This window comes from Bufo gargarizans, chromosome 5 (assembly GCF_014858855.1).
Source record: "Bufo gargarizans isolate SCDJY-AF-19 chromosome 5, ASM1485885v1, whole genome shotgun sequence".
NCBI lineage: Eukaryota > Metazoa > Chordata > Amphibia > Anura > Bufonidae > Bufo > Bufo gargarizans.
The window spans coordinates 218718797-218740684 of NC_058084.1; the positions used below are offsets into that span (position 1 = coordinate 218718797).

At 48.5% G+C, this 21888-nt stretch overlaps 1 protein-coding gene across 1 annotated transcript in view; it reads left to right on the top strand.

Moving 5' to 3' along the window:
- CLPTM1L (CLPTM1 like) overlaps positions 1-21888 on the top strand; it is a 111998-nt gene that overhangs the window by 64766 nt on the left and 25344 nt on the right. Inside the window, exon 10 of the mRNA XM_044293052.1 lies at positions 18277-18380. Within this exon, the coding sequence (XP_044148987.1) occupies positions 18277-18380 (104 nt within the window). The remainder of the gene's footprint in view (positions 1-18276; positions 18381-21888) is intronic.

Genomic DNA, 21888 nt, shown 5'->3' on the forward strand with positions numbered 1-21888 from the left:
AAATCCTGGAAGTTCGCGCTTCCAGGCATCCTACCAACATCCCCTGCGGCCAATGAAGATGTCAGTAGTTGCTTTGAATGTGCTGTATCTGGCAGAAGAGACCTCAAACATTCATACTGCAATTCTTATTTTGGCCACCAGATGGCAGACCAACATAAGAAATGAGCAATAGACGGTAGTAAACTAATTATAAAAATACATGATTGTTCAAAATAAAAAATAAAACCGATTTTATAGGCTCATATATGAGATTCAAAATCAGTACAAAAAATAAAAAGTTAAAACATATATAAAAAATTAAATATAAATGTTTAAACCACACCACCCTTTCCGTATAATAAAAAATACCCAAATAACAAAAAATCTAAACATCATGTGTATCACTGCGACCGAAAACACCCGTACTTTTAACCACTTAAGGACCACAGGTTTATACCCCCCTAGTGACCAGGCCCTTTTTTACAAATCGGCACTCCACAACTTTAGCGGTTTATTGCTCGGTCATGCAACTTACCACCCAAATTAATTTTACCTCCTTTTCTTCTCACTAATAGAGCTTTCATTTGGTGGTATTTCATTGCTGCTGACATTTTTACTTTTTTTGTTATTAATCGAAATTTAACGATTTTTTTGCCAAAAAATGACATTTTTCACTTTCAGTTGTAAAATTTTGCAAAAAAAACGACATCCATATATAAATTTTTCGCAAAATTTATTGTTCTACATGTCTTTGATTTTAAAAAAATGTTTGGGTAAAAAAAAAAAATGGTTTGGGTAAAAGTTATAGCGTTTACAAACTATGGTACAAAAATGTGAATTTCCGCTTTTTGAAGCAGCTCTGACTTTCTGAGCACCTGTCATGTTTCCTGAGGTTCTACAATGCCCAAACAGTAGAAAACCCCCACAAATGACCCCATTTCGGAAAGTAGACACCCTAAGGTATTCACTGATGGGCATAGTGAGTTCATAGAACTTTTTATTTTTTGTCACAAGTTAGCGGAAAATGATGATTTTTTTTTTTTTTTTCTTACAAAGTCTTATATTCCACTAACTTGTGACAAAAAATAAAAACTTCCATGAACTCACTATGCCCATCACGAAATACCTTGGGGTGTCTTCTTTCCAAAATGGGGTCACTTGTGGCGTAGTTATACTGCCCTGGCAATTTAGGGGCCCAAATGTGTGAGAAGTACTTTGCAATCAAAATGTGTAAAAAATGGCCTGTGAAATCCGAAAGGTGCACTTTGGAATGTGTGCCCCTTTGCCCACCTAGGCGGCAAAAAAGTGACACACATCTGGTATCGCCGTACTCAGGAGAAGTTGGGGAATGTGTTTTGGGGTGTCATTTTACATATACCCATGCTGGGTGAGAGAAATATCTTGGCAAAAGACAACTTTTCCCATTTTTTTATACAAAGTTGGCATTTGACCAAGATATTTATCTCACCCAGCATGGGTATATGTAAAATGACACCCCAAAACACATTGCCCAACTTCTCCTGAGTACGGCGATACCAGATGTGTCACACTTTTTTGCAGCCTAGATGGGCAAAGGGGCACATATTCCAAAATGCACCTTTAGGATTTCACCGGCCATTTTTTACAGATTTTGATTTCAAACTACTTCGCACACATTAGGGCCCCTAAATTTCCAGGGCAGTATAACTACGCCACAAGTGACCCCATTTTGGAAAGAAGACACCCCAAGGTATTCCGTGAGGGGCATGGCGAGTTCCTGGAATTTTTAATTTTTTGTCGCAAGTTAGTGGAATATGAGACTTTGTAAGAAAAAAAAATAATAAAAAAAAAATCATCATTTTCCGCTAACTTGTGACAAAAAATAAAAAATTATAGGAACTCGCCATGCCCCTCACGGAATACCTTGGGGTGTCTTCTTTCCAAAATGGGGTCACTTGTGGGGTAGTTATACTGCCCTGACATTCTAGGGGCCCTAATGTGTGGTAAGTAGTTTGAAATCAAAATGTGTAAAAAATGACCTGTGAAATCCTAAAGGTGCTCTTTGGAATGTGTGCCCCTTTGCCCACCTAGGCGGCAAAAAAGTGTCACACATCTGGTATCGCCGTACTCAGGAGAAGTTGGGGAATGTGTTTTGGGGTGTCATTTTACATATAACCATGCTGGGTGAGAGAAATATCTCTGCAAAAGACAACTTTTCCCATTTTTTTATACAAAGTTGGCATTTGACCAAGATATTTCTCTCACCCAGCATGGGTATATGTAAAATGACACCCCAAAACACATTCCCCAACTTCTCCTGAGTACGGCGATACCAGATGTGTGACACTTTTTTGCAGCCTAGATGCGCAAAGGGGCCCAAATTCCTTTTAGGGGGGCATTTTTAGACATTTGGATCCCAGACTTCTTCTCACGGTTTCAGGCCCCTAAAATGCCAGGGCAGTATAAATACCCCACATGTGACCCCATTTTGGAAAGAAGACACCCCAAGGTATTCAATGAGGGGCATGGCGAGTTCATCGAAATTTTTTTTTTTGGGCACAAGTTAGCGGAAATTTTTTATTTATTTTTTCCTCACAAAGTCTCCCTTTCCGCTAACTTGGGACAAAAATGTCAATCTTTCATGGACTCAATATGCCCCTCACGGAATACCTTGGGGTGTCTTCTTTCCGAAATGGGGTCACGTGGGGTATTTATACTGCCCTGGCTTTTTAGGGGCCCTAAAGAGTGAGAAGAAGTCTGGAATATAAATGTCTAAAAAATGTTACGCATTTGGATTCCGTGAGGGGTATGGTGAGTTCATGTGAGATTTTATTTTTTGACACAAGTTAGTGGAATATGAGACTTTGTAAGAAAAAACAAACAAAAAAATATATATATTTCCGCTAACTTGGGCCAAAAAAATGTCTGAATGGAGCCTTACAGGGGGGCGATCAATGACAGGGGGGTGATCAGGGAGTGTATATGGGGTGATCACCCCCCTGTCACTGATCACCCCCCTGTAAGGCTCCATTCAGACGTCCATATGTTTTTTACGGATCCACGGATACATAGATCGGGACCGCAAAACACATACGGACGTCTGAATGGAGCCTTACATGGGGGTGATCAATGACAGGGGGTGATCAGGGAGTGTATATGAGGTGATCACCCCCCTGTCACTGATCACCCCCCTGTAAGGCTCCATTCAGACGTCCGTATGCGTTTTGCGGATCCGATCCATGGATGCGTGAATCCGTAAAACACATTCAGACGTCCGTATGCGTTTTGCGGATCCGATCCATGGATGCGTGGATCCGTAAAACACATGCAGACGTCTGAATGGAGCCTTACAGGGGGGTGATCAATGACAGGGGGTGATCAGGGAGTGTATATGAGGTGATCACCCCCCTGTCACTGATCACCCCCCTGTAAGGCTCCATTCAGACGTCCGTATGCGTTTTGCGGATCCGATCCATGGATGCGTGAATCCGTAAAACACATGCAGACGTCTGAATGGAGCCTTACACGGGGGTGATCATCCCATATAGACTCCCTGATCACCCCCCTGTAAGGCTCCATTCAGACGTCCGTATGCGTTTTTTACGGATCCGATCCATGGATGCGTGGATCCGTAAAACACATGCAGACGTCTGAATGGAGCCTTACAGGAGGGTGATCAATGACAGGGGGGTGATCAGGAAGTCTATATGGGGTGATCACCCCTGTCACTGATCACCCCTCTGTAAGGCTCCATTCAGACGTCCGTATGTGTTTTGCGGATCCGATTCATAGATGCGTGGATCCGTAAAACACATACGGACATCTGAATGGAGCCTTACAGTGGGGTGATCAATGACAGGGGGTGATCAGGGAGTGTATATGGGTGATCACCCGCCTGTCATTGATTCCCCCCCTGTAAGGCTCCATTCAGACGTCCGTATGTGTTTTGCGGATCCGATCCGTGGATCCGTAATAATCATACGGACGTCTGAATGGAGCCTTACAGGGGGGTGATCAATGACGGAGGTGATCAGGGAGTCTATATTGGTGATCACTCCTCTGTCATTGATCACCCCCCTGTAAGGCTCCATTCAGACGTCCGCATGTGTTTTGCGGATCCGATCCATGTATCAGTGGATCCGTAAAAATCATACGGACGGAGCCTTACAGGGGGGTGATCAATGACAGGGGGGTGATCAATGACAGGGAAGTGATCAGGAAATCTATATGCGTGATCACCCCTTGTCATTGATCACCCCCCTGTAAGGCTCCATTCAGACGTCCGTATGCGTTTTGCGGATCCGATCCATGTATCCGTAAAAATCATACGGACCTCTGAATGGAGCCTTACAGGGGGGTGATCAATGACAGGGGGGTGATCAGGGAGTCTATATGGGCTGATCAGTGGTTTATAAAGGGTTAATAAGTGACAGGGGGGGGGTGTAGTGTAGTGTAGTGGTGTTTGGTGCTACTTTACTGACCTACCTGAGTCCTCTGGTGGTCGATCCTAACAAAAGGGACCACCAGAGGACCAGGTAGCAGGTATATTAGACGCTGTTATCAAAACAGCGTCTAATATACCTGTTAGGGGTTAAAAAAATCACATCTCCAGCCTGCCAGCGAGCGATCGCCGCTGGCAGGCTGGAGATCCATTCGCTTACCTTCCGTTCCTGTGAGCGCGCGCGTCTGCGTGCGCGCGTTCACAGAAAATCTCGGCTCACGCGAGATGACGCCAATTGGCGTTAGCGTAGCCTGGGAGAGCCGCCGCAATGACGCCTTTCGGCGTTAGCGCGGCGCCAAGTGGTTTAAAATGTAAAAATATTTTTCCAATACAGCGAATGGCAATGGAAAAAAAGTGTCAAAATGGGCAATTTGCCATTTTTACATTGTTTCTCTTACCCCAAAAAATATAATAAAGTGTGATAAAAAAGTCACACACACTTTTTATCAATAAGAACTACAGATTGTCCTGCAAAAAATTAGGCCAGACACAGCTCAGTAGACATAACTATAAAAAATATGGTCAGAATATGGTGATGTAAAAGAAAAATTATTTTCTCGCCCATTTTCCTTGGGGGACACAGGAGACCTTGGTATAGCTCAGCTCCCTAGGAGGCGTGACACTAAGTGAAAACTGTTAAGCCCCTCCTCCAGCAGCTATACCCTCAGCCTGGAGAGAGAGACTGACAGTTTTTGCTTAGTGTCCAAGGAGGCAAGACACTCCCTGCTCTGCAGGGCTGTTTTCTCCTTGTTGTTTAATTTTTACATGTTCCCCCTTCTAGGTGGACCCTTGCCCTCTTCTGGGATACGGCGCTGGCCAGGTGCAGGCCGCCTTTTCTATAGGCCCAATTAGTCGCCATCTCCAGTCACGGTGCTGGCCATGTGCATGACCCCCCATTCTAGGCGGAATACTGCACTCTCCCTGGCTGCGGGCTGGCCTTGTGCATGACCCCCTTCTGTAGGCAGAATACTGCACTTTCTCGCCCAGTTTCCTTGGGGGACACAGAAGACCTTGGGTATAGCTCATCTCCATAGGAGGCGTGACACTAAGTGAAAACTGTTAAGCCCCTCCTCCACAGCTATACCCTCAGCCTGGAGAGAGAGACTGCCAGTTTTTGCTTAGTGTCCAAGGAGGCAAGACACTCCCTGCTCTGCAGGGCTCTTTTCTCCTTGTTTTAATTTTTGATTTTTACTTTTTTCTTTTCTTTTTGTTCCAGAACATCAGGGACAACAGAGACGCACTAGACCTCTCTGTTTCTCCCGGGGTCGAGCTGCGCCAGTGCCGGTCATCCGCACTGCTGCCTCCCCCACAGAAGGCAAGGTGGATCAGGGCAGCCCAGCTCCCCTACATCCCGCCAGCACAAGGGTCGCCCGCACGCCAAGCCCCTCTTCCAGCGTCCTGCCACTACGGTGCCAGTAGCTGAAGGGGCGACCCTGCTGGAACGGACCGAGGGTGAAGACGGCTATGGTGAGAGATTGGCTTCTCCAGCCCTACGTCCCCCCCCCCCCTCACCCCTCACCCCACCCCGGTCTCCTGCGTGCCTGACCCCCATACTGACAGGGCCTCTGGACCCTTTTGTCCCTGCTAGCCCTAGGCTGGCCCCTGGCTGCCACAGGGCGACATTTTGCTCCCATAGGACATTGGCACCCTTCTTCCTGCAAGAAGAATGCCTGGGGAGCTGCAGAGGTTCGCACCTAGCTGCCCCTGACGTAGGGGTTAGGCAGGCTTCCCACCCTCACAGACCCGGTCTCAGGGTCCCCCTCCCTCTTACCGGCCACTGCTTCAGGGCCACAGGGCCCGCGCCTTGCTGCCCCTGACCCATCACGGGCACCGGTCCGGTCAGCACTAATATTCCGGTGCGGCCGGGCGCCGCAAAAGATTTTAGGCTCCGCGGCTTCCGCGGCGGTCCGCCATTCCAGGCCCCCTTACTTCCGGCCGGCGGGGTGGGCTCCCGCGGCCAGCGAGCCACCATTCCAGTCCCTGTCTCTTCCGGCCGGCCGGGTGGGCTCCCGCGCCGGCAAACCGCCATTCCGGGCCCCTGTCTCTTCTGGCCGGCGGGGTGGGCTCCCGCGGCCGGCATTGGGCTATGCCCCAGCAGGTGGCGGTCGGCGGGGCTCCGCTACTTTGGTCCCAGGCTTCGGCCTGCTGGGCCGCAATCCCGACCGGCCCGCGGGGTGGGCTCCCGCGGCCGGTTTGAAGCGCCGTTCCGCCGCAGGTCCCGGCGGTATGACGGGCCGGGGGCCGCAATTTAGCCCCCGGCTTCGCGGCCTACTAGGCCGCAATATTCCGGTCTCTGGTGGAGGGGGCGGGAACTTCTCCAGGCGCGAATTTTCCCGCCTGGAGGTTCCTCCGCCCCCAGGGGATCGCACGCCGCCCTCCAGGCCGGATCCCTGTTAACCCTTTGGGTGCAGGCCGGCTCCCAAAATTGGGTCTGTATAGTTGGCCCCCCTTTTTTCTCCTGTCTCTCAGGGCCCCTATATGGTGGCTCCCCTTTAGCCTCAGAGGCTGAGTTTAAATAATAAATAAAATAAAAATAATAGATCATGATTTCTATTGGGCTGCGCTTGACGCTGCAGCCTCATCAGTAATGCTGCATGTCTGCATGACCTTTCCACAGGCGGCATGGTGTTGCGCTCCCAGCCTGCGTCGCTGCTAGGGCATTTCCCCTTTTAGGCGGTTTTCTTGCCTCTTCCAGGATACGGCGCTGGCCAAGTGCATTCGGCCCTCTGTAGGCAGCATTCATCATCTCTCCAGTTATGGTGCCTGCCATGTGCATCCCCCCCCCCTCCTAGGCGGGCTACTGCACTCTCCCTGGCTGACCATGTGCATGACCCCCTTCTTAGGCGGAATGCTGCACCTTCACCGGATACGGTGCTGGCCTTGTGCACGACCCCCTTCCATAGGCGGAACGCTGCACTCTCTGGATTTGCTGCCGGCCATGTGCGTGACCCCCTTCCGTGGGCGGAACGCTGCACTCACTGGATTCGCTGCCGGCCATGTGCGTGACCCCCTTCCTGGGCGGAACGCAGCACTCTCACTGGATCTGTTGCCGATCATGTGCATGACCCCCTTTTTTAGGCGGGATACTGCACTTTCACCGGATACGGTACTGGCTGTGTGCACGACCCCCTTCCATAGGCGGAATGCTGCACTCTCGCTGATGTGCTATGATGTACTTATGTACTATGTTATTATGCTGCACTCTCGCTGATGTGCTATGATGTACTTATGTACTATGTTATTGTGCTGCACTCTCACTGGTTGCGCTGCCGGCCTTTTCTTAGGCGGTATGCTGCACTCTCATTGGATTCCCTGCCGGCCTTGGGTATGCCTCCTTCCCTCAGGCAGCATACATACATCCCTCTGTCTTTGGGTGTTTCCTCGCAGGTACGTTGCTGGCCACGTGCATGTACCCCATACATGGCAGGGTGCTTGCACTCTCGCTGGATCCGCTGTCGGCCATAGGCATGACTCCTCTTCCGTAGGCGGTGTACGCACTCTTGCTGGATTCGCTGCCAGCCAGGGGCATGCCTTCCTTCCTCAGGCGACATGCACGCGTTCTTAGTGACTGTGTTTGTCTCTCGCCAGTACGTTGCTGGCCATGTGTATGACTCCCATGCATGGCGGTGTGCTCGCACTCTCCCTGGAGGAGATGCTGGCCATGTGCTTTACCCCCCTTTTTCTGGGCGGTGTGCTACACTCTCACCGGATACATTGCTGGCCATGAGAATGGCCCTCTATCATGGGTGGAACGCTTGCACTTCCATTGGATACGGTGCTGGCCTTGTGCGTGACCACCTCTCACTTCAAGGGCAGAATTTGGCACGCTCATGGGATTCACGGCTGTCCTTATATGGCTGGGCTGGACTTGTACATGTCCCCATTCATTGGCAGAGTAGTTACTCTCTCGCTGAGTTCAGTGTTGGGTGTATTATTGCACACTCATTTAATGCTAGGATACCCTGTGCATGTTCCCCTTTCACTAGGTGGACCTCCTGCGTTCCTGCTGGTTTATAGGGTATGTCCTGCTTCTCTGAAGTGGGTTCGGCCTTAGGCATCACTCCCTTTTGGGACGGGTCTTTGCACTCTTGCCAACTGTAGTTGGCCAGGTACAATTTCCCCCCTTTCGGGGTGGACTGTTGCGTTCCATCGCATGCTATACTGGTTTTGTGCATAACTCCCTTTCAGGTTGCACTTTGCGATTCCGTACATGCTGTGGCGCTCTGGGACGAGCCCCCCTTTTTTCTAGGTGGGTTGGCCTTCTCGCTGCTTGCGGGGCTGCTCGTTCGTATGCCTCACCTGCTTCCTGCGGCATACCTTTGTTTCTTGGGAGCCGATGCTTGCCGCCAGCCTTGCACTCGTCCCTAGGGAGTTCATTCTGTCCTCTTGACCGGACAGGCTCTATTTCTCTCTGCTGCACCGAGCTGGGTGGTGCTCATTCATTTAGTTGGCCTTTCATTCCAGGGAGTGTTCGTGGGTCCTAGATGCATGCCCTTTGCGTCCTTCTGCAGCATTGCTTCCCTGCGCTAGTGGTCCCATGGTCGAGAGTGCTGTTGTCTGCGGCGCCTCTCGAATTCTTCATTGGCGCTGGCAGGACTGCGGTTCCCTTGCCTGCCGCAATTTCCTCCTCTTCGGATGCAGTGTGGTATGAGTCCTTCCTCTTGGCGCCTCTACGCTTCTGTCTGATCTGCTACCGGGTTCGGGCTGCTCTTCTCGGGACGGTCACCCAACTTCTCTTGGGTGCTGGATTACCCAGGTCCGGAGGACCTCCGCCTTGGGTTCTTCAAGGTATTCGCCTTCTGCGAGGCGGTGGACCGGGTGTCTTACAGTGTAGCGGGTTCTGTTTTTGAGCTGTCTTATGGCTTCCCTGTTGCCCACTCCTCCTCCTTTCGGTTGGAGGGTGTTATGTCTGCCTCTGTCTCGACTGCCTCTTTTCGCCGGCTTTGTTTGGCTCCCGCTCTATACAGATCACTCCGATGTGGCTTCCCGCCAGACTTCGGAGGCTGTGTTTTCACTGTCCTCCCCTCTGGGGTGAGCCTGGTTGTTCCTGTGGATGGTTCCGGTGTTCCTTTTGGCCTCGTACTGTCTCCCTTGTTCGCGCTGGCTGTATTAGCTGTGTGCTTATTTACCGAGTCTACCGCGTTCTGTCCTCCCGCTGGGTGCAGATTGCGTGGCCCGTTCTAAGACGATGGTCCTGATGTAGACTTACCTTCTCGGTAACTTGGGGGGACTACCTTTTCGGTTCAGATTGTCCTTTGATCCCACACAGGGGCTGTACAACGTTGTTACATCAGCATGGTCTTTAGCCTGCCTTCTCCTGGCATCTGGCGGATCCTTTGGGTTCTTTCCATCTGTCCTTCTGCTCCCCCATTCGGGTGGATGCGGGTCAACGTTGTTCGGGGCCGACGGGGCTAGTTTTGTCGACCCTTCTGCCCGTGCTACTGGTCTGCGCCTGTTCTCATTGGGTTTTCGCCTGCTTGCCAGGCGACTCCAGCGGGTTCACTGCTGTCCACTCCTGGCTGTGTCTCGTCCAGGATCTGTCGTAAGACTTAGGGTTTTTTGTCTGGGGTTCTGTGGGAAGCTGTGCATTCCCCACTCTGAAGTTCTTTCCCCATGGTCCTGTCTTTTAGTTGAGGTGTCAAGTGTCGGCGCTGTTCTTCCTCTTCCAGCGTTCCCGGCCCTCTGGGCCTGCCAAGACCTTCTTCCTCGGAGTGGCTCTTTGGTTCCTCTGTACTGTCCTTCGGTACCGCCCTGGGGACTATATCCTGAGCTCTCGGCGCTCCAATCTTGCCCTTGGAGCCGTTACAGGAGTTCTCTCTATCCTTCTGTCCTGTACGGTTGTGTTCCGTATCAGTCGTGTCTCTGACGGGTGCCGGCATGGCCCCTTTTTTTGTTACGAGCTTTCTGTCTTTTCCAGGACAGGGCTGTTCTGCATCTCGTTTCTTCCTTCCTTCCTTCTGAAGGTGGTGTTGCCTTCGCTTCAACACCTCACCTATTTGGACGTTGTTTGGGCCTGGCCGTTTTTTACTTGGAGATCTCCGACTCTTGCAGTCGTTCGGCCTCTTGGGTTTCCAGGAGGTCTGTGCATAGGGTTGGCAGACTCCAGGGTGGTTTTCCTCCGCTTGATCAGATTGGCTATTGCTGAGGTTACCGCACCTAGGGCAGGATTCTGTCTTTGGTGTCGCCGTTCCTTTCACCAGAGCGGTCGGTGCCTCCTGGGCCGGAGGCATTGGGCTTCGGCCGTGCATTTGGGCACGGCGGCCACAGGTCTGCCTTGCACGCCTTACTGAGTTCTACAGGGTGCATACTCTGACTTTGGCAGATGCTGCCTTACCCCGCCTGGGTTTACAGGCGGCGGTTCATTGATGCCTTTCGGGTGCTTCGCCTTGGTGCTGTGGTCCCTCCCCCTTTTGGACTGCTTTTGAACGTCCCAAGGTCTTCTGTGTCCCCCAAGGAAACTGGGCGAGAAAATGAGATTTTTGTATAACTTACCAGTAAAATCTCTTTCTCGCTCTTTCCTTGGGGGACACAGCACCCACCCATTCATTGTTTTTTCTCTGTGCGTTTTCCGAGTTTTTGTTACCCGTTGGGTAGTTGGCTTGTTGGTTCCTTGTTGGACTTGCCTTTTCTCACTGCTTGGACACGCAACTGGCAGTCTCTCTCTCCAGGCTGAGGGTATAGCTGTGGAGGAGGGGCTTAACAGTTTTCACTTAGTGTCACGCCTCCTATGGAGATGAGCTATACCCAAGGTCTTCTGTGTCCCCCAAGGAAAGAGCGAGAAAGAGATTTTACTGGTAAGTTATACAAAAATCTCATTTTTACCGGATACGGTGCTGGCCATGTGCACGACCCCCTTCCTTAGGTGGAACGCTGCACTCTCGCTGGATTCGCTAAGGCCATATGCATGACCTCCTTCCATAGGTGGAATGCTGCACTCTCTGGATTCGCTGCTGGCCATACGCATGACCTCCGTCCAAAGGAGGACTGCTGCACTCTCTCTGGATTCGCTGCTGGCCATATGCATGACCTCCGTCCATAGGCGGAACGCTGCAATTTCTGGATTCGCTGCCGGCCATACGCATGACCTCCGTCCATAGGCAGAATGCTGCACTCTGTGGATTCGCTGCCGGCCATGTGCATGAACTCCTTCCATAGGTGTATTGCTGCACTCTCACTGGATTCGCTGCCGGCCATGTGCACGTCCCCCTTCCTTGGGTGGTATTCTGCGCTCTCACTGGATCCGCTCCCGGCCATGTGCATGGACCCCCCTTCCAGGGGCGGTGTGCTGCACTCTCACTGAATTCGCTGCCAGCCATGGGCATGCATCCTTTCCTCAGGCGGTATACGTACATGCCCACTGACTGTGGTTGTTTTCTCGCCAGTAAGTTGCTGGCCATGTGCATGACCCGCATCCTTGGCGGGGTTCTTGCATTTTCACTGGATGCGATGCCGGCCATGTGCGTGACCCCCCCCCCCCCCCCCTTCTGGGCGAAATACTGCACTTTCGCCGGATGTGTTGCAGGCCATAAACAGCCCTCCTCATTCCATGGGTGGGAATTTGCACGCTCACGAGACTCATGGCTGTCCTTGATATGCTGTACTGGACTCGTACATGTTCCCCTTCATTGCGGAGTAGTTGCACTCTCACGGAATTCGGTGTTAGGTGGGTTATTGCACAATCGCTTAATGCTAGGATAACCCAGTGCATGTCCCCCTTTCACTAGGCGGACCTCCTGCGTTCCTGCTGGGTACTGTGCGGCCATGTGCATGGTCACCTTCTGGGTAAAATATGGTATGTTCTACTTCTCTGAAGTTGTTACTGGCCTTGGGCATCCCCCCCTTTGGGACGGGCCTTTGCATTCTTACCAACTGCAGTGTTGCCAGGTACATTTCCCCCTTTTCTGGCGGGACTGCCTGCGTTCCATCGCATGCCATACTAGTCTTGTGCATAACTCCCTTTCAGGCCGCACTTTGCACTTCCGTAAATACTGTGGGACTCTGTGGTTGGCCCCCTTCACTGAGTGACTATTTTGCAGTGAGCGTACGTTTTTGTGCGCTCTGTGCGTTGTTTGGGCCGTGTATGCCTTCTCCTCCTGTAGGTGGGTTGGCCTTCTCACTGCTTCAGGGCTGCTCGTACATATGCCTCCCTTCCTCCTGCGACATACTTGTTTCTCTTGGGATACTATGCTGGCCGCAAGCCTTGCATTCTTCTCTGAAGAGATCATTCTGCTTCCACCTGACCCGGACGGGCTCTACTTGCGCTCTACTAACCGAGCTAGGCGGTACTCGTTTTCGGGTTTGTATTGTATATTGCGGTTCCGTTGCGACGGTATCCGCCATGTTTGTTGGCCCTTCCACCTGGGGAGTGTTCGTGGTTCCTAGATGCGTACCCATTTGTCCTCCCACGGCATTGCTTTCCTGCGCAAGCGGTCACATGGACGAGAGGGCTGTCTGCAGCACTCCTCAAATTCTACTTTGGCTCTGGCGGGGCTACGGTTCCCTCGCCTACTACCATTTCCTCCTCTTCGGACGCAGTGTGGTATGAGTCCCTTCTATTGGCGCCCTCTGCGCTTCAGTTCTGCTTTGCTTCTCTTGGGTGCTCGGTTGCCCAGGTCCGGGGGACCTCCACCTTGGGTTTTTCAGGGTATTCGCTTTCTGCGAGACTGTGAGCCGGGCGTCTCACAGTGTAGCGGGTGTTCTGCCTTTGAGCTGTCCTACTATGACTTCCCTGTTGCCCACTCCTCCTTTCGGTTGGAGGGTGTTATGCCGGCCTCTGTTTCGACAGTTTTTTTCTCGCCAGCTCTGTTTTGGCTTTTCTCGCCGGCTCGGGACATATCTCTCTGATGTAGCGTCTGCCCGGCCAGGCTTCAGAGGCTGTTCCTTCACTGCCCTCCCCTCTGGGGTGAGCATGGTTGTTCACTTGGATGGTTCCTTGTGGCCTTGTGCCATCTCCCTTGTTCACGCCCATTTACCGGGTCTACCGCGTTATGTCCCCCAGACATTGCGTTTTCCATTCTCAGCGATGGTTCTGCTGTAGACTTACCTTCTCGGTAACTTGGGGAAAATACCCTTCGGGCCAGATTGTCCTTAGATCTCCCACACCGGGACTATAGAATCCCTTCCTCTGATGGCAACATCGACGTGGACTTTAGCCTGTCTTGTCCTGGCATCTGTCGGATGCTGGGAGGGCCCTTTCGGTTCCTTCCATCTGTCCTTTGCTCCCCCCATTTGGGTGGGTACAGGACGCCGTTGCTCAAGGGACGGCGGGACCGGTTTTTGTCGGACTCTTCTGCCCGTGTTACCGGTTTGCGCCGGATCACATTGGGTTTTCTCCCCGCTTGCCCAGGCGATTCTGGTGGGCATGCTATTGTTCACTCCCGGCCATGCTTCATCCAGGATCTGTTATCGGACTTGGAGTTCTTGCCTGTGGTTCTGTGGGAAGCTGAGCTTTTCCCCACTCTGCCTTTCTCTCTCCATGGTTCTGTCCTGCTCCAGTCCGGCCTGGACCTAGGACTGGGACTCTGTTCCTTGAAGGGTCAAGTGTCGGCGCTGTCCATCATCTTCCAGCGTTCCTGGCCCTCTTGGGCCTGTCAAGACATTCTTCCACGGACTGGCTCATTGGTTCCTCTGTACCATCCCTGTTACCGCCCTGGAAACCACATACTGGGCTCTCAGCGCCCCAAACTTTCCTTTGGAGCCGTTACAGAAGTTCTCCCTACTTCTTCTGTCCTGTACTGTTGTTTCTGTAGCTATCGTGTCTCAGACGGCTGTCGGAATGGCGGCCCCCTTTTGTTCCGGGCCTCCTGTCCTTCCCCAGGACAGGGCTGTCCTTGATCCCGTCCATTCCTTTCTTCTGAAGGTGGTATCTGCCTTTCATCATAACGAGGCCATCGTCCTCCCCTTCCTACCCGGGAACGGACACTTCACTGATTGGACGTTGTTCGGGACTTGCAGTTTTTACTTGGAGATCACCGGCTCTTGTCGGCACTCAGACTCTTGTGGTTCTAGGAGGTTTGACGAACTCCAGGGTGGCTTTCACCCGCTTCATCGAAATGATTATATCTGAGGTTACCGCACCAAGGTCAGGGTTCCGTCTTTGATGGAATGAACGGCGACACCGGAGCGGTCGGTGTCTCCTGGGTGGAGACATTGGGCTTCGGCAGCGCAATTGTGCGAGGCAGCCACCGGTCTTCCTTGCACGCCTTGCCTTGTTCTACAGGGTGCATGCTCGGACTTCGACGGACGCTGTATGGGCCGCCTGGGTTTGCAGGCGGCGGTTCCTTAATGTCTTCGGGTGCTTCGCCTTGGTGCTGTGGTCCCCCTCTTCTTGGACTGCTATTTAAACGTCCCAAGGTCTCCTGTGTCCCCCAAGGAAAATGGGCGAGAGAAAACGAGATTTTTGTATAACTTACCAGTAAAATCTCTTTCTCGCTCTTCCTTGGGGGACACAGCACCCACCCATTCATTGTTTTTTCTACACGGTTTCCAGACTTGCTTTACCCCGTTGGGTAGTTGGCTTGTTGGTTCCACTTGTTGGACTTTGCCTTTTCTCACTACTTGGACACGCAACTGGCAGTGTCTCTCTCCAGGCTGAGGGTATAGCTGCTGGAGGAGGGGCTTAACAGTTTTCACTTAGTGTCACGCCTCCTAGGGAGCTGAGCTATACCAAGGTCTCCTGTGTCCCCCAAGGAAGAGCGAGAAAGAGATTTTACTGGTAAGTTATAAAAAAAGATCTAGTTTTTTCAACATTTACATTTATTTTTACACTATTTAAATATAAAAACCTGTACATATGGGGTATTGTTGTAATCGTACTGACCCAGACAATGAAGGGCATGGGTCAGTTTTGCCGCAGACGAAACACCGTAGGAACAAAACCCGTTAAATGGTGGAGGAATAGTGTTTGGAATTTTATTTACGAATTCCTACTGCATTGTATGCCATAATTAATGGTGACATTAGAAAGTACAACTTGTCCCGCAAAAAATAAGCCCTCATACAGCTATGTGAACGGAAATATAAAAAAAGTTATGGCTCAAGGAAGATAGGGAAGAAAAATGAAACCGCCAAAACGAAAAAAAATAAAAAGTTAGGGAAAGGGTTAAAGCGTAACTAAACCAACAATGTTTAATATAATGTCCCCAATGCCCTAAAAAAAACTATTTCTAGTGTACTTTATTAATTTTGTATTTTTATTACTCTTTCCTGTACACTGTGCGCTTTAGGCTACTTTCACACTAGCGTTCGGGGCTCCGGTTGTGAGTTCCGTTCAAAGGCTCTCACACGTGGCCCCGAACGCTTTCGTCCAGCCCTAATGCATTCTGAGTGGATGCGGATCCACTCAGAATGCATCAGTCTGGCAGCGTTTGGCCTCCGCTCCACTCATCAGGCGGACACCTGAACGCTGCTTGCAGCTTTCTGGTGTCCGCCTGGCCGTGCGGAGGCAAACGGATCCGTCCAGACTTACAATGTAAGTCAATGGGGACGGATCCGTTTAAATATGACACACTATGGCTCAATTTTCAAACTGATCCGTCCCCCATTGACTTTCAATGTAAAGTCTGGACGAATCCGTCTGAGGCTACTTTGACACTTAGAATTTTTTTTACAATATAATGCAGACTGATCCGTTCTGAACGCAAGTGTGAAAGTAGCCTAAACTCAGTCCTGCATGTCAGCTCTTAGCTTAGTGAAGCAGGCAGAAGCAGGATCCCGTTCCGCCCAACTAATCCTGGCATAGCACATGGATACAGAGTTCCCTTGTGCTATGCCAGGAGTTAATAAACCTCCTTCAGACACGAGCAGCAATATGCGCTCCTGCCCGTTCTCATAGCGCGGCCCCATTCATAAATTTCACAGCCAGTAATCTGTACCCACTGAGCTATCAGTGGTGTACGGAGAACTGAATTTTAAGCACACAGTGACTGGTGAGCGTTAGGTAGGGAAAAGAGTAAATAAAATACTAAATTAATTAATAAACTATATTAGAAATAGTTTCATTAGGGACATCAAATAAAAAATTGTTACAAAGGTTTAGTTACTCTTTAAAAAAAAAAAAAAAACACCTCTGGAGTACTGACAGGTCTTCATTAAAGGGTTTGTCCCTCACATTTTCCATGGCAAGAATGCAGGCCCCAGGTGGGCGGACTTGGGACATGTTCGCATCTCTGGCATAGCTAATCTGGCACAAATGAAGCTGTCAGATGTATAAAAATCATTGCATTCAACTGTTTTTGTCTGTCCAAAACCCAGCATTTATGCTGGGAAGCGGCAAGATCACCGCCAGACCTCATTATAGTCCATGGGGATCCAGCCGTGATGCGTAGAATCTGGCAAAACAGCCTGCCGGATCCACTGCCGCATATGCTAATGTGCCCTTATAAAAACAGCCTAGTGGACCTTCACTCTGCTATTTACATAACACCCATTTTAGTGAATGAGAGCTACACAAACAGCATAGCAGAACAAGCTATGCTGCTTCCATAAGTCCAGGAGATGGGACACCCCTTTAACTGTGTCCTACTGAGTACTGTGCTATTACGGTTTGATAATAGGCACTGAGATGGTGCAGACTCGGAAGCTGTAATACACTGGCACCCTGCTCTCACTGATTTGATAGGAGATTACTCCTATACCGGCAGTTTAACTGTCCTGATGCCACGGTTAGTCAGAGGGGACGAACGTCAAAAGGCGATTAAAAGAAAGTGTCCAAACAATTTAAATATATTATTATTTATCATGCAGTGTGAACTCCGTAAAAAATTTCAATCACTTTGACTCTCAAAAATAATTTTATTACAAATGGTTGCATGGATCCCAAAGTATCAATCAAATTTGTACCTTGTGCTAAAAAAAATTAGCCCCCACAGCAGCAGAAAAATTAAAACGTTTTGGGTGTCTTAAAATGGCAACGGCAAGTAGTTTGTTATTTTAGAAGTAACGAAACAGAACAAAAACTATATAAATTTGATATTTCCATAATTGTACTTGCAGAATAAAGTTATACGTTAGAGACTCCCCCTCTCCCCCCCCCCCAAAAAAAAAAAATACATCTAGTCTTACAAAAATGACTGCTTGTACGAATATGCTGATCGGAAAATAAAGTTATGGCTTTTAAAATGCAGAGATGAAAAAAAAAAAGCCTGCAAAGTGAACGAGAGCCAACTGTGCAGGTGCTGCTGCCCTCTATTCACTTCTATGGGAGTTCCGAAAATGGCATCCGGTGGGTTTCCAGCATAAATGGCAGCTTTCTCCTGGAATAATGCAGCTGTGTTTTTCCAAAAGAAAGCTGGAACACACTACCAGCATTAGAAAACAGTCATAATGCATTATGCCCTCTTAGCAAATATGTAATTGTCATCTTGTTTGGTGAGCGGCAGGTGATGAGAAGCCTGGGGGGTTCACAGCTGCACACTGTCTCTAGGCTGTACATACTAGCGGGTACAATTGCACTCAGTAAATGCCCCTTTAGGGGACGTACACACAGTTGATTTTATAGAGGAATTTTGGCGCAGACAGCTGTTACAAAAATTTCACAGAAAACCCACCAGCAGCCACATTCTTTCTGCCTTTCTATTCATTTCAGTGGCAGGCAGCACTGAGGATGGTGGAGCGGTGGCTTAAAGTGGCCCTAAGAAGGGACATGTCCATGGATTGTTCCACACATAGTCAATCTTTCACATTGTCTGATATATCTGTTTGGATTTGTCCCTTTCCTAATAGGCATACTGACTCAAAAACATTCCAGTGAGTCTCTGTGCCTTATGGGGTGAACTGTATTTTACTAATCACTGAGTTGTTTTCGTTTTCTTCGGCAGTATTGTGGCGTTGCTTTAGTACTGTGGTAATCTTCCTTTTCCTTCTGGATGAACAAACCAGTTTATTGGTATTAATTCCTGCTGGCATTGGAGCTGTGATAGAGGTCAGTATTAATCGTTAACATATTTCTTTAAGCTAATAACATGGTCATTCTTCGTGAATGTTTTCATGTGATTTAGTGAAGTATGACAATTTAGAAAATCTTGGTACACGCAGTTTAAGGAGCCTTAAATGCTATGGGCACCTTCAGAGGCAATTTTTTTATGATTGCATTTTGCTCATTTTTGGCAAATTAAATTAAATAAAAATTCTGTCAAAGGGTTAACTGTTTTTCCAGCTGTGTGACTGGTACTTTCACTGTGTGCTGGTCATCTAATAAACCTTATCTCTAAACTAATAAGAGGTCATAAACACTTATTTAAGCCACATTCTTATCAGTAAGATAAGAACTGAGCTATAATCGGTGTTCATGAGGTCAGAGAGCAGAGATATATGAAGTCCGTCTGCTCCTGGTCTGACAGAAAATCCAAAGGGTGCTAGTAGACCATATCAGCTCTGTACAAAAAAAGTGCACCATATTTTTTAATAAAGACCAATTAAAAAAAATAAAAAATATTAGCTCAAAATGAGTATAATGCAATAATAATTTTTTTTCCCCAAAGGTGTACATTTAAAGAGGACCTTTCAGATTAAAAAATGAAGTCCAATTTGCAGGCACCACCTTACAGAGCAGGAGCAGCTGAGCAGATTGATATATACCGTTATAATGTGGGAAAAGATTCAGTATAGCTGCTAATTATTTTTATATAAATCCTTGCTAACTTAGGGCTTAGGAGTCCAGAGGTTGGTATTACTTGGCGATTGACTGCTATCTTTGCATGCGCAGTCATACAGGAAAGGCTGTCAGTAACGGAATAGAACTACCTGGCTTGGCTTCTGAGCCCAAAATGAGGAGATTTAAATTAATTGCAAATCATACTGAATCTTTTCATACAAAATGATGTATTAATCTGCTCAGCTCCTCCTGCGTTATAACCTGCTGTCAGCAGATTGCAATGGTTTTTCTTTAAAATATTCAAGGGATATTCTGATTAGAACAAGTTCTCCCCCATCCATTGGATGAGTGTCAACTGCTGGGACCCCTCCTTCCCCTCAACTTATCATGAGAATGGAGAGTCTCATGCCCCCTGTTTAAAGGGTAACTGTCATATTTTTTGTAATTGCTAGTTTATTAGAACTAGGCATGTACTGTACACCTGAGTTAGTCTGTCACTGATTGTCAAAAGATCTGTAATTACCTTATAATAATAGCGTTCATTAATGTCCTCTGTCCCTTTCCACTGCTTCCTTAAAAGACAGTTGCTATTTCTTGTCTGTCTCTGGCTAAGAAGACAGGAAGATGGAGGGGCGGTCCTTCACACTGCATGCCTGCATTAGGCTTCAGTGTGAGGAGGCGTGTATCTCAGTAATCCAATCTTATTGGCTGGCAGCGAGCTGCTGGCTACAGCAAGTGCGTATGGGAAGTGAGGGAAAGCAGGTTTGGCCTCAGAACTGGCAGAGGAGCCATCTTGAGAAGGTCCTTATATTGTAAATGTTTAAACAGATGTAACTAAGGGAAAAACTCAAAGAAAACAGTGGTATGTGAAGAAACTAAAGATTGCTTTATGCATAATGCTGCTGCAGCAGTAACATATGCCAAAATAGATTTATTTTTATGAAAAACATGAGTTGCCCTTTAAATGGAGCAAAGGTCTACCATGCTCACCACCACAGTTCCATTCAATGCCTATGGTACTGCTGGAGACAGCTGAATACAGTGCTGTGCTATGTTCGACAGTCCCATTGAGACTAAAGGAGTGCCACTGCACATGTCCGACCTGCCGCTTCATTCATACAGCATTCTTGTGATTGGTAAGGGTTCCAGCGATCAGACCCCTACTGATCTAATAGTTAAAGAGGACCTTTTACCTCTCCTGACATGTCTGTTTTAATAGTTTCATGTATTCCCCATGTAATAACAATTCTGGAGCATCTATTCTTATGGCTCTATGTTGTGCCATTCCTTTATTATTTCTACTAGAAGTTATAAATTAATTGCTATTAGCCTTCAGTAAGGGTACAGAGGGGAGGTTACCAGTTGGGTGTGTGTGTCTGCACAGACTGAAAATGGCAGACACTTATTCCAGCTCACCTCCCTGGTCATTGAATGCAGGCCCGGTTCCAGAAGCCTGGGGTGTGACCCCGCCGCAATCAGCACAAAATTGAAAGGAAAAGAACGGCTCCGGATTCTCATAGAGGTCCTCTAAAAACTTCTTCTTTATTCAAACATGTAGTTTACAGCAGATACATCCACCCGGTATACAGACAGTTGACGCGTTTCGGATTAGAATCCTTAGTCGTAACAACGTGACACAATGAAGTACAAAAATTTATGCGTATCTCTCAAGACTCCTCCCCAAAATTCAGGGAGGGGAAATAACCTCATTGGTTACTTCATTGGGTTAACACCCTTTACTCAATCACATAGCACCTGTGTTTCACACTGACCCGTGGCCTCTTAACCCTTGGTGATCCACAAAAACCTTAATGAGGTCCATATGGGGGAAAGTACATCAGGACCTGCACAGTGTGAACCACTCAGTACGCTAAATGATAAATAATAAGCCATACACAATATAGACAGTGACAAAGTGACAAATATTGGCCCTGTGCACATGCTATACCATTTTCCAATGGATACAATTATATATATTATGTTAGAGGGATCCTTGCAATATATTCACAGAGAATGCATGAGCATTGAAGAAAAAAGAACACCATGCGCAATCTTGTGGGAACCATACGCATACATGAAAAAATATATAAAAAATTTATGAAAAAATGTAATGTATGGAAAAGTGGCAGAATAAAAGGAATCTAGAAACCATGTATATACATATAAAACATCCCTTCAATTATGGGATTGGAATAATTATTGATAAATATACATAAGCTCCCTTTTTAGATTCGGACCAGCAGGAACCCTACTATTCAATCTGTAAATCCAGAATGCCTCCCACAGGAGGAGTTTTTTTTACGATGATCCCCTCCCCTTTGGGGGGCAGAGACCCTCTTTATTCCAAACGCAATAAAGCTGCTAACTTTCCGGGCATGTACCTGCACGAAGTGTCTTGCCGCATTTGAAATACCCAGAGCATTAGGATTGCTGATGTAGTTCAAATGTTCCAAGAGTCTGTTTTTAAGTTTGCGCATGTTACTGCCTATGTACATTAAATCACACTCTGTGCAACGAATGACATATACAACCCCCACTGAATTGCAATTTATGTAATTTTTAACTGGAAAGCTGCATGAGTGGTCTGAAGAATCAAAGGATTGGACGGGGATCACATAATTACAGCATTTACATGGATTACTTCCACATTTTGTGAACCCTCTATACCTAAGCCAGCTGGATCCCCCTCCATTCCGTTTCAATGGAGTGCTGGATGTGAACATGGACGGAGACAGTGAATTGGACAGGGTGGGGGCCCTCCTCGGCACTATTTAATTGTGGGTTTTAATGCTTTATATAGAATCATATCATCGTATAGAATTCCTGGCTTTCAACC